At 47.3% G+C, this 13,522-nt stretch overlaps 1 protein-coding gene across 2 annotated transcripts in view; it reads left to right on the plus strand.

The window, feature by feature from the left end:
* LOC140453146 (oxidative stress-induced growth inhibitor 1-like) overlaps positions 1-5,365 on the plus strand; it is a 28,161-nt gene extending 22,796 nt beyond the window's left edge. For both annotated transcript variants that reach the window (XM_072547573.1, XM_072547574.1), the window contains exons 5-6: positions 796-887; positions 3,588-5,365. In XM_072547573.1, the coding sequence (XP_072403674.1) occupies positions 796-887; positions 3,588-4,614 (1,119 nt within the window). In that variant the 3' untranslated portion in view covers positions 4,615-5,365. The remainder of the gene's footprint in view (positions 1-795; positions 888-3,587) is intronic.
* Positions 5,366-13,522: the final 8,157 nt, after the last annotated feature.

The following is a 13,522-nucleotide window of genomic DNA, read 5'->3' on the forward strand; positions in this document are numbered from 1 at the left end:
CAGTGGTTAGCACGACTACCTCACAGTGCCAGGGACCCAGGTTCAATGCCAGCCTCGGGTGATTGTCTGTGTGGAGTTTGCACATTCTCTCCATGTCTGCGTGGGCACCTTTCGGGTGCTCCGGTTTCCTCCCACAGTACAAAGATGTGCAGGTCAGGTAAATTGGCCATGTTAAGTTGCCCATAGTGTTAGGTGCACTAGTCAGAGGGAAATGGGTCTGGGTGGGTTACTGTTCAGAGGGCCGGTGTGGACCTGTTGGGCCGAAGGGCCTGTTTCCACACTGTAGGGAATCGAATCTAATGAAAGCTTGACCCTCTGACCTCGGGGAAAGGAAAGCAAGTGACAGAGCAGCCGATCTTAACCTTAGTTGCAAAGATGTTCAAGAACAGCTTTCATTTCTTGTTGGAGGTGAGGGCGGAGGAGACAGGATGCAGAGCTTTAAGAAGGCGAATTGCACTCAGTGTGTTGGTGGGGAGACGGGATGTCTGATGAAGGGCTTTTACCCGAAACATTGATTTTCCTGCTCCTCAGATGCTGCCTGACCTGCTGTGCTTTTCTAGCACCACTCTAATCTTGACTCTGATCTCCAGCATCTGCAGTCCTCACTTTCGCCTGGGAGACAGTGTGCGTTTTGTGTTCAAGGGTGATTGCCTGCTGGTGGAACAGTTATGTTGCCGTATTCAGTGACTCCACACTGGGTTAGGTTGAAGTGCCTTTACTGACTGTGTGAACAAGCTCCTGGCTGCCGTTGAGGACTAACGTTGCCTCCGTTCTTCTGCCCTCTTTCCCTGACAGTCGATCGAGGGATCCATGTTCACCCTCAGTCTCGGTGACTGGATGGAGCTTCCTGACCTTCCCTTCAGGGACTGGATGAGACTCAAGCGAAGGTAATCCTGGCTAATGATAGAAAAGCCATTTGACACCAACTTGCAGGGCTATGTTTGGTCTCTTCATTTAGTTCCACACAACCCCTCCCCTCCCCAACTCCCCGCCATCCCATTCTTCCTGCTCACTCGAATGGAGAAGACTGGGCTGATGATTAATGGCCTTGAACAGCACCATTTTCTACCAGGGATTATGCTTCTCAGAGTATAGTGGGCATGGTTAATGGTTAATTGTACACAGGTCACCATACACAATGCTTAAGAGCAGAAACGGGCCACTTGACCCTTTAAACCAGTGCACCATTCATTAAAGTCATGGTTGATCTATTTGTGTTCAAATTCCACGTTCCCACCTATCCTCAAAGTATTTTGATTCTCCTTCTCTAAGAAGAATCGAACCACTAAAATCTTAAAAAAAATAATTCAGCCCTCTGAGAGAAACATTTTTCCTCATCTCTGTCCTTGAAGGCAGGCCCTTATTTTAAAACAGTGCCACCTAGTTTTGGACTTACCCTGAAGAGGAAACCTCCTTTTTATTATATCCCTATTAAGGCAGTTCCGGATCTTGTATATCTCCATCTAGCCTTGCTGTACTCTTTAAAATTCCAGTGGAAACTGTCCGATCTGCTCATAGAATCCCCTACAGTGTAGACGCACACCATTCAGCCTATCAAGTCCACACCAACCCTCTGAAGAGCCCCCTGCCCAGACCAACCCCCTATTCTCCCTGTAACCTTGCATTTCCCATGGCTGGTCAACTCCTACATATCCTTGGACACTTCAGGCAATTTAGCATGGCTAATCCACCTAACCTGCACATCCTTGAACTGTGGGAGGAAACTGGAGAAACCCTCGCAGATACAGGGAGAATGTGCAAACGCCACACAGGCAGTCACCTGAATTGAAGCCGGATCCATGGCACCGAGGCTAACCACTGAGTCACTGCACTGCCTCAGGTATTGCTCATTCAGGGTGTCAATGTAATAAACCTGATCCACCTCCAATGCGCTTACATCCTTTCTTCAATAAGGAGACCAAAACTGGGCACAATAATTGAGATGTGGTCTCACCAATGCTTTCTATATTCATAATGTTCAAGTCTTCTCATGATTAAAGGACAGCAACCCATTGGTCTTTCTGATTATTGACGATAACTGCATGCTCACTCCATTGTGAGCACGGTCCCTTCGACCTGTATGTTAATGTGCTCCTCAACGCTCTGGTCTTTACATTTCACAGTTGAGCACTGGGGAAGCTTGCAAGCTTACTCTTCCTTCAAGATGAAAAATGGGATATTTACTCGGGATGTAGGCATCGTTGGCTGGGCTTTGCTTAACAGAGACATCAGTGACTGAGCGGGCGCAGATTTAAAGTATTTGGGAGAAGGCTTCAAAGGAGATGAGAAAACGTTCCTTATCTCCGCCCGGAGGTGAATTAGGGTCTGGAACTCTCTGCCTGAATGGTGATAGATTGGGAAAGGGGGAAGTGCAATGAAACCTGGGTGTCCTTGTACACTAGTCGCTGAAAGTATGCAAGCATGCAGGTACAGCAGGCAGTGGGGAAAATAAACGGTGTGTTGGCCTTCAGAGTGTGAGGGTTTGAGTACAGGAGCAGGGATGACTTGCTTCAATTGTGCAGGGCTTCGGTGATACCACACCTGGCTTATTGAGTACAGTTTTGGCCTCCTTCTCTAAGGAAGGATGTTATGGCTGTGGAGGAAGTGCAACAAAGATTTACCAGATCGATTTCTGGGTTGACAGGGCTGATGTATGAGGAGAGACAGGATTGGTTAGGACTTTAATTTACTGGAGTTCAGAAGAATCAGGGTGTTCTCATAGAAACCTCTAAAGTTTGACACCACTAGACCGTTTAGATGTAGGAAGGATAATAGACAATAGGTGCAGGAGTAGGCCATTCTGCCCTTCGAGCCTGCACCACCATTCAATATGATTAGATTAGATTAGATTAGATTAGATTACTTACAGTGTGGAAACAGGCCCTTCGGCCCAACAAGTCCACACCGCCCGCCGAAGCGTAACCCACCCATACCCCTACATCTACATATACCCCTTACCTAACACTATGGGCAATTTAGCATGGCCAATTCACCTGGCCTGCACATCTTTGGACTGTGGGAGGAAACCGGAGCACCCGGACGAAACCCACGCAGACACGGGGAGAACATGCAAACTCCACACAATCAGTCGCCTGAGGCGGGAAATGAACCCGGGTCTCAGGCGCTGTGAGGCAGCAGTGCGAACCACTGTGCCACCGTGCCGCCCATGGCTGATCATCCTTAATCAGTATCCTGTTCCTGCCTTATCTCCATAACCCTTGATTCCACTATCTTTGAGAGCTCTATCCAACTCTTTCTTAAATGAATCCAGAGACTGGGCCTCCACTGCCCTCTGGGGCAGAGCATTCCACACAGCCACCACTCTCTGGGTGAAGAAGTTTCTCCTCATCTCTGTCCTAAATGGCCTACCCAGTATTTTTAAGGTGTGTCCTCTGGTTCGGCACTCACCCATCAGCAGAAACATGTTTCCTGCCTCCAGAGTGTCCAATCCTTTAATAATCTTATGTTTGTGATAGTCTGGGTGTAAGGCTTGTCTACATTGGTCGCTGTACTGTCTGTCTGTCTCTCGCTCCCTCTCTCACACATGTGCGTCAGGGTCTCTGACTGTGTTTGTAATTGACTTCCAGGTGCCTGCGGAATGACCGTGCCATGACATCCGATATCGCCAGCTATTACCAGCACTATGCCAGGGTCAAGGGACTGCAGGGGCGCTTTGCATGTGGCACCGTTGTGACTTCAGTGAGGAGGGTTAGTCTGGATTCTAGTGCAGAAAGCCAGGTCAATGTGAGCGCAGATAGGCCGGCAGGAGCTCGGGTCTTCAGGCACTCCACCAGCACAAGCCTCTTTGAGGTGATCGGTTCCAGCAAATCCAAGGACGGCTCAGAAAAGGCTTTCCGCATCTTCGCAGAGAAGGTTGTCTTGGCAACGGGCATGTATGACAGCCCTGCTTGGCTTGGCGTTGATGGTGAAGAGCTTCCGTTTGTTCACCACACAACTTCAGAACTGGACCGAACCCTCAAGGAGTGGGAGACAGGACTGAACTCTGATCCCATTCTGATCATCGGGGGTGGCCTAACCGCCGCAGATGCTATCATCGCTGCTCACCATGGCAACGTCTCGGTGATCCATGTCTTCCGCAGAGGGGTCAATGACCCAGGGCTGATCTTCAACCAGCTTCCCAAAGTCATGTATCCAGAGTATCACAAAGTCCACCAGATGATGATCCAACAGTCCTGCACCACCACAGGACCCTACGAAGGGTATCTCAGTCTCCCCAAACACCGTATGCTGGCTTTCACCCCAGACAGGAAGTGCATCATTGAGGATCTGATGTCAGCAGAGAAGAAGGTGTTCAATGTCTCCAAGGCCTTCATTCTGATTGGCTCAAATCCTAACTTGACCTTGCTGCCTGATTGCGGAAGGTCACTGGCAATCAACCCGGAGCTCGCTGTTAACAGCAAACGTAACCCCCTTGACGTGGATTGCTACACTTATGAGTGTGTGCAGGAACGGGGACTCTATGCCCTGGGCCCGCTGGTCGGAGATCACTTTGTACGCTTTCTGCAAGGAGGGGCTCTGGCTGTGGCGAGGTCTCTCCTTAAGGAGCGTCAGGGTGCCCAGTTTCAAACTGACAGGCAGCTTTTGATCAGCTGACATTGTGGTGTTGGCACGGAAGCTGTGCGTGCGGGTAAATTGTTGAGGTCAGTGTAGGTAGGGTCACCATTCAGAAGCATCTTTTCATGTTCCCCATGTTTATAGTGCCTTCCAGACCATGGGCACAAGGCTCAAACTTCCCCGGCATCCAGGCTGGTGTGACGCTATGCTCTGTTCAAGGGGGACTGAGGCCAAGACGGATAACTCAGCTACCGAGTGAGCACCACGTGCCAGGCTAAAGGGGTAGCCCTGGCATCAAGTCAGCCTCTATCACTGTTGCTGAGCAAATCCATTTCAGGTTTGAAACTCAGCAAAACTCAATATTTAAGGGCATTTTCAATCCTCTCACACTCCCGGGAGAGGTTATGAACCAGGAAGAGAAAGCAGAAGTCCATCCCTGCATTTCTGGTTAGCTGGGTATCCAAGATGGACACCCTAGATGTGGCATGCCAATGTCGGGGTATCCCACAGCACGTAGCCTGGGCAGGTGCCCAGGGCATTCCAGACATAACTTATAGAATCCCAGAGGACACCGTAGGATGCCGGGGCCACGCAGAGATACTGCAGACTGTGGGTTGATCTTGTTGTGTGATATCAACTCATGCAGTACCACAAGTCATTGATCTAACTTGAATTCTTATACTCTGACTCAGATGTAGTGCAAGTTAATTATGGAAAATAATTTCTTTTTTCTAACACCTACGGTTTGTAAAGATTAAATATTTTAATAAAATGGTATTTTACATTGCAACCCACAGTCTTATCATTTTTGTGAAAAACGTGACCTTGAGATTGGTAAGAAATACAACTGTTGAATTTTCTGTCTCACAAGAAAAAGGTAATATCAAACTGACACCATTCAGCTATTAACTGCCTCCTGCTTTCAATCCCATTGAAGTAAATGGGAGATGTGACTTTTAGCTGGTCAACTTGTGTTATGTCTTCTTACAGTATTGTTCGATATCACACCCAACTTGCAAGTGTGTCGGTGCTAGCAAGTGAAATACTTTACAAACACAGTATGGGCATGATATATCTCCTCATCAAATACTCCCAGGGCAGGTACAGCATGGGGTTAGATATAGAGTATAACCAACCCCTCTCCACTCTCTCGCATCAAACAGTTCCAGGGCAGGTACAGTATGGGGTCAAACACAGAGTAAAACTGCTTCTACTGTCTTACGCTGAAAATAAAGTTCCCTAGACACTGTTCCTATCAAACACTTCCTGGAGTGGGGGCAGGCAGAAGAGAGTGAGAAACACAGTAACATTTAAGAAGGTTTCCTGGTAGATCTCAAGTTGTACGTTCAAGGAAAATTAACAAAGGAATGGGGACCACTGAAGTATCAGCTGGATAAAGCAGGCAATAACAGAGGTGTTGAATTAATCCTCTGCAACATTTTTACTCAGTAAGTTCAGAAAATAATCTTTAATAATAATTGACAGACCAGAAAGTCTTTTCCAAAAAAAAAATGCAACCCACTGAGTAGCCCAACTAAAATATATTAAATCCCTCTGTTATAGAGTTAGTGCAGAAACAGACCCCTCGGTCCAACTCGTCCATGCCGACCAGATATCTCGGATAAATCTGGTCCCACTTGCTTGCATTTGGCCCATATCCCTCTGAACCTTTTCTGTCATGTTCCTGTCCAAATGTACTTTAAATGTTGCAACTGTACCTTTCTACAACTTCCATTGGCAGCTTATTCCACATAAGAACTACCCTTTGTGAAAATGTTGCCCCTCAGGACCCTTTTCAAAACTTAACTGTCACTTTTTAAAAAACAAATACCCCGAGTATTGAATTCCACCAGCTTACACTCTCACCTCCTCACTAAAGCAAGGAAAGAGATGGCAGAGACATCATCTCTTTATTCACGAAAGCTCCATTGAAGATGGAGTGGTGACCATCTCATCTTGTTCCTGCCCATGCAAAGAAACATGGGCACTCTTAATTAGCAGTTTTAATATGGTAGGATAGCTTTCACCAAAAGCAAAACATTGAAATATTGGAATACTGTGTGCACTTCTGGTCTTCCTGCTATGTTGTGAAACTTGAAAGGATTTGGAAAAGATTTATAAGGCAGTGTTTGAGCTACAGGGAGAGGCTGAATAGACTGGGGCTGTTTTCCCTGGAGCGTTGGAGACTGAGGGGTGACCTTACAGAGGTTTATAAAATCATGAGGGGCATGGATAGGGTAAATAGGCAAGGATTTTCCCCTGGGTTGGGGGAGTCCAAAACTAGAGGGTGGAGGTTTAAAATGAGGGGGAAAGCTTTAAAAGAGACCTAAGGTGCAACTTTTCCACGCAGAGGTGGTGCGTGTTTGGAATGAGCTGCCAGAGGAAGTGGTGGAGGCTGGTACAATTACAAAAGGCATGGTATATGAATAGGAAGGGTTCAGAGGGATCTGGGCTGGGTACTGGCAATTGGGACTAGATTTATTTGGGACACCTGGTCGGCATAGATGAGTTGGACCGAAGGATCTGTTTCATTGCAGTATATTCCCCATGGTATTAAATGTTCAAAGATCATCTGGAGGAAGCAACATAATTAAAAATGGCATAAATTCCAAAAGCCTTAATAAGCCTTAACAAGTAAGGTGGAGTTCTTTGAAAAGAGTAGACAAGGATAGCTGTGTAGATGTAATGTACTTGGATCTTGAAAAGGATTTTAAAAATGTGCGAGCAAAAATGATGTGACAACTGTTAGGACATGTGGAGTCAGGGTCAAATAACCACATGAATAGAAAATTGGTTGAAAATATGGAAAGCAGAAAATGATGGTCATATTTGAAAAATAGACCCCTTCATAGTCAATGCTGGGTCTATAGTTCTTTACAGATTCCATTTCTGATTTGGAATAACTAACCCAATGTCAAAATTTGCTGATGATACCAAATCTAGGATCTAGCTAACACAGGATAAGTAGATCATTGTAAATGATTCCAGAAAACTTGCATTTGGACAGTTATACATCAACGAGTTGTAACATTAAGAAATCAATCAATGATACATATCAATATGCAATGCTGCAAATTCAGTTGCACCTTAGAGAATTGAGAAATGAACAGAATTCTGTAGAAAGTGATCTTGGAGAAGGGGTGAACAAATAATTAACGAGCCCAGCAGGTCAGTAAAACAATGATGTTGACAAAAAACATCAGGACTTGTTTCCAGAATTATAAGTATGGAATTCAAAAGTTGTGAAACAGTAGTTAAACTGGTGAAGGAACGAGTTGGATCATTTTAGTAATGCAGCTTCATGATATCAGCTTTTTAATGTTCAGTTTCTTTAAAAAAAATCAAATTCTCAATTGCTATGGTAGGAATTTAACTCATTATCTTTCCACATGGGATTATGATAAATAGCTCAAAATTGAAGGTTTTTCCTTCTGTTCTGGTGCTCAGATACATGCAGGTTTTTATGCTGAAAAACTTATCATTTGCTTGAGAATTTCATTTAAGAGCTTAATGTAGCTCTGTTGCAGTGTTCCCCAATGTGGAACAAACATACTGTCCATCGGTCACAGCGAAGGAATAACTCGTCACTGCTTGATGTCCTGAATTGAAAATTATCTGACCAAAAAATGAACGATGTAAAGATCCCACTGGTGCAACATGACTGGATTATAAACTCCCTCACAACTAAGATTGAGTTGAATCATAAAGGAAACTGCCACACTCTTTGGTTTTGTATTATTCGGAGATGCCGGTGTTGGACTGGGGTGTACAAAGTTAAAAATCACACAACACCCGGTTATAGTCCAACAGGTTTAATTGGAAGCACACTAGCTTTTGGAGCGCCGCTCCTTCATCAGGTGATTTGGTTTTGCATTATTTGACATTGAAGCAATTGGATTTCACTGACCCAAAAACGGTTTAGTAAGTTGAGTTTTTGCATGCGATTTGCATCTCCTGTTGGAAATGTTAGTCTGGCTGTTGAAAGAAATGGATGCAATATTTTTAATTTATTTGCCTTTTGACTGTGGTAGGATAGCCCTGCAACTTGCACGTGAAGAGTATGCTGTAAGTCAGCGATGAGAGGTACCGGTAGGCCCTATGCTAAAATGGCTTCTCTGGAGATTCGAAATAATTACTAAACCAGTGGAAAAGAAATTTTGAGTCAATCGAGTCAATCTCCCATTGTATTAGATGTGGGGCGGAGCAAGTCTAGCCTTCCGGTGAATGAACGAGACTAGAGGGAAGAGAATAATTAGAACAGGGGCTGATGGCAAGATTCAGCACTGCGGTGGTTACTCATACTGCAGGTGGATATAAATAAAACCGGTGTCAGTGAGAGTGACCCATGCAGCTTTCAGGATCTTTGTAAATCTGACATCCACCAGGCAAACAAACCTATATCCCTTTACCAACCAGATTCAATCTCAGTCTGGCCTTATGACAGGCTTAATCAGCATTTACCTGCCCAAGATATCAGGGTTTCCCACAAAGAACATTAAGTACTTCCCATACAAGTCACGCCACTTCTGAGAATAAATTAAATAGAATAGTTGGATTACACAGCAGCTGCCAATCCCCTTTGTAATTTAATCCCATGTTCTTTCGCACACAAGGGAAAGGTTACAGTAACTTTTCGGAGCTGGGTTGAACCCACGCTGGATGGGAAGTTGGAAGTGTTCCAGTATGCCCCGAATTGTTTCATCCAGTCATATCCAGCCCACAGCCGATTCAGGATTTGAACAAGTAAAACTGGTTAAATTATAAAACAAAGTACAAAATTCTTAGGTAAACATAATAAAAAAAGAGTGACTCCTGGAATAACATCATTGTCGAATCAATACCAGTGCTTCTTCAGCAACACTTCTGGATCATCAGCAGAGCTGCAGAACTACCAGCACAAGGTGTTTGACCGGTACTGGGTCTGTGACAATGTGGGTTCAGTACCAGTACTGGGTCTGTGAGAGTGTGGAGTCTGTACCAGTACTGGGTCTGTGAGAGTGTGGAGTCTGTACTAGTACGGGGTCAGTGATTGTGCAGGGCCTGGGTCAGTGCTGGGTCTGTGACAGTGCAGGGTATGTACCAGTACTGGGTCTGTGACAGTGTGTGGTCTGTACCAATACTCGGTCTGTGACAATGAGCAGTCTGTATCAGTACTGGGTCAGTGATGGTGCGGGGTCTGTACCAGTACTGGGAATGTGACAGTGTGGGCTCTGTACCAATACTGAGTCTGTGACAGTGTGGAGCTGAAAAATGTGTTGCTGGAAAAGTATAGCAGGTCAGGCAGCATCAAAGGAGCAGGAAAATCGGCGTTTCGGGCATAAGCCTTTCTTCAGTACTGGGTCTGTGACAGTGCAGGGGTCTGTGTCAGTACTGGATCTGTGACAGTGCAGGGTCTGTACCAGTACTGTGTCTGTGACAGTGCAGGGTCTGTACCAGTACTGGGTCTTTGACAGTGCGGAGTCTGTGCCAGTACTGGGTCTGGGAGAGTGTGGAGTCTGTACCAGTATTGGGTCAGTGATTGTGCAGGGTCTGTGTCCTTCCTGGGTCTGTGACAGTGCAGTGTCTGTACCAGTACTGGGTCTGTGACAGTGTGGGCTCTGTACCAGTACTGGGTCTTTGACAGTGTGGAGTCTGTGCCAGTACTGGGTCTGTGAGAGTGTGGAGTCTGTACCAGTATTGGGTCAGTGATTGTGCAGGGTCTGTGTCAGTACTGAGTCTGTGACAGTGTAGGTTCTGTACCAGTACTGGGTTTCTGACAGTGTGGGTTCTGTGTCAGTACTGGGTGTGTGCTAGCGTGGGCTCTGTACCAGTACTGGGTCTGTGACAGCGTGGGCACTGTACCAGTACTGGGTCTGTGAGAGTGCGGGGTTTGTACCAGTACTGGGTCGGTGACAGCGTGTGCTCTGTACCAGTATTGTGTCTGTGACAGTGTGTGTGGTTTCTATACCAGTACTGGGTGTCAGACAGTGCAGGATCTGTAACAATACTGGGTCTGTGACAGTGCGGTGTCTGTGTCAGTGCTGGGTCTGTGACAGTGTGGGGTTTGTACCAGTACTGGGTCTGTGACAGTGGGTGGTCTGTACCAATACTCAGTCTGTGACAATGTGGAGTCTGTATCAGTACTGGGTCAGTGATGGTGCGGGGTCTGTACCAGTACTGGGAATGTGACAGTGTGGGCTCTGTACCAGTACTGGGTCTGAGACAGTGTAGGGTCTGTACCAGTACTGGGTCTGTGACAACGTGGGCTCTGTACCAGTATTGAGTCTGTGACAGTGCAGTTTCTGTACCAGTAATGGGTCTGTGACAGTGTGGGCTCTGTAGCAGTACTGGGTCTGTGACAGTGTGGGCGCTGTACCAGTATTGTGTCTGTGACAGTGTGTGTGGTCTCTATACCAGTACTGGGTGTCAGACAGTGCAGGATCTCTAACAATACTGGGTCTGTGACAGTGCGGTGTCTGTGTCAGTGCTGGGTCTGTGACAGTGTGGGGTTTGTACCAGTACTGGGTCTGTGACAGTGTGGGCTCTGTACCAGTATTGAGTCTGTGACAGTGCGGGGTCTGTGTCAGTACTGGGTCTGTGACAGTGCAGTTTCTGTACCAGTACTGGGTCTGTGACAGTGTGGAGCTGAAAAATGTGTTGCTGGAAAAACGTAGCAGATCAGGCAGCATCAAACGAGCAGGAGAATCGGCGTTTCGGGCATAAGCCCTTCTTCAGTACTGGGTCTGTGACAGTGCAGGGGTCTGTACCCGTACTGGGTCTTTGACAGTGCGGAGTCTGTGCCAGTACTGGGTCTGTGAGAGTGTGGAGTCTGTACCAGTATTGGGTCAGTGATTGTGCAGGGTCTGTGTCTGTGCTGGGTCTGTGACAGTATGGCCTCTGTACCAGTACTGGCTCTCTGACAGTGTGAGGTCTGTGTCCTTCCTGGGTCTGTGACAGTGCTGCGTCTGTACAAGTACTGGGTCTGTGACAGTGCGGGCTCTGTACCAGTACTGGGTCTTTGACAGTGTGGAGCTGAAAAATGTGTTGCTGGAAAAGCGCAGCAGGTCAGGCAGCATCAAAGGAGCAGGAGAATCGGTGTTTCCGGCATAAGCCCTTCTTCAGTACTGGGTTTGTGATAGTGTGGGGTCTGTGTCAGTACTGGGTCTGTGACAGTACAGGGTCTGTACCAGGACTGGGTCTGTTAGAGTGCAGGGTCTGTACCAGTACTGGGTCTGTGTAAGTGCAGGGTCTGTACCAGCACTGGGTCTGTGACAGTGCGGGGTCTGTGTCAATACTGGCTCTGTGACAGTGTGGGGTCTGTGTCAGTACTGAGTCTGTGACAGTGCGGAGTCTGTGTCAGTACTGGGTCTGTGACAGTGCGGGGTCTATGTCAGTACTGGGTCTATGACAGTGTGGGGTCTGTGTCAGTACTGGGTCTGTGACAGTGCAGGTTTTGTACTAGTACTGAGTCTGTGACAGTGCAGGGTCTGTGCCAGTACTGGGTGTGTGACAGTGTTGATCTGTAGCAGTACTGGTTCTGTGACAGTGTGGAGTCTACACCAGTACTGGGTCTGTGACATTGCAGGGTGTGTGTCAGTACTGAGTCTGTGACAGTGCCGGGTCTGTATTAGTACTGGGTCACTGACAGTGTAGGAATTTTAACAGTACTGGATCTGTGACATTGTGGGGTCTTTACCAGGTCTGGGGCTGTGACAGTGCAGGGTCTTTACCAGTAATGGGTGTCTGACAGTGCAGGGTCTGTGTCGGTACTAGGTCTGTGACAGTGCAGAATCTGTACCAGTACTTGGTCTGAGACAGTGTGGAGTCTGTATCAGTACTGGGTCTCTGACAGTGCGGGGTCTGTACCAGTACTGGGTCTGTGACAGTGCAGGGTCTGTGTCAGTACTTGGTCTGTGACAGTGCGGTGTCTGTAGCAGTACTGGGTCAGTGACAGTATAAGGTCTGTACCAGTACTGGGTCTGTGACAATCAGAGTCTGTACCAGTACTGGGTCTGTGACAGTGCAGCGTCTGTAGCAGTACTGGGTCTGTGACAGTGTGGGTTCTGTACCAGTACTGGGTCTGTGACAGTGGAGGATCTGTGTCAGTACTGGGTCTGAGACAGTGCGGGTTCTATGTCAATTCTGGGTCTATGACAGTGCAGAGTTTGTGACAGTGTAGGCTCTGTACCAGTACTGGGTCTGTGACAGTGTGGGATCTGTAGCAGTATTGGGTCTGTCACGGTGTGTGGTCTGTAAAGTGGAGGATCTGTGCCAGTACTGCGTCTGTGACAGTGCAGGGTCTGTACCAGTACTGGGTCTGTGATAGTCTGGGATTTGTAGCAGTACTGAGTCTTTGACAGTGTGGGGTCTGTACCAGTTCTGGGTCAGTGACAGTGCAGGGTCTGTGCCAGTACTGAGTCTGAGACAGTGTAGGTTCTGTACCAGTACTGGGTTTCTGACAGTGTGGGTTCTGTGTCAGTACTGGGTGTGTGCTAGCGTGGGCTCTGTACCAGTACTGGGTCTGTGACAGCGTGGGCACTGTACCAGTACTGGGTCTGTGAGAGTGCGGGGTTTGTACCAGTACTGGGTCGGTGACAGCGTGTGCTCTGTACCAGTATTGTGTCTGTGACAGTGTGTGTGGTTTCTATACCAGTACTGGGTGTCAGACAGTGCAGGATCTGTAACAATACTCAGTCTGTGACAATGTGGAGTCTGTATCAGTACTGGGTCAGTGATGGTGCGGGGTCTGTACCAGTACTGGGAATGTGACAGTGTGGGCTCTGTACCAGTACTGGGTCTGATACAGTGCGGGGTCTGTACCAGTACTGGATTGTGACAACGTGGGCTCTGTACCAGTATTGAGTCTGTGACAGTGCAGTTTCTGTACCAGTAATGGGTCTGTGACAGTGTGGGCTCTGTAGCAGTACTGGGTCTGTGACAGTGTGGGCGCTGTACCAGTATTGTGTCT

This window comes from Chiloscyllium punctatum, chromosome 26 (assembly GCF_047496795.1).
Source record: "Chiloscyllium punctatum isolate Juve2018m chromosome 26, sChiPun1.3, whole genome shotgun sequence".
Classification (NCBI taxonomy): domain Eukaryota; kingdom Metazoa; phylum Chordata; class Chondrichthyes; order Orectolobiformes; family Hemiscylliidae; genus Chiloscyllium; species Chiloscyllium punctatum.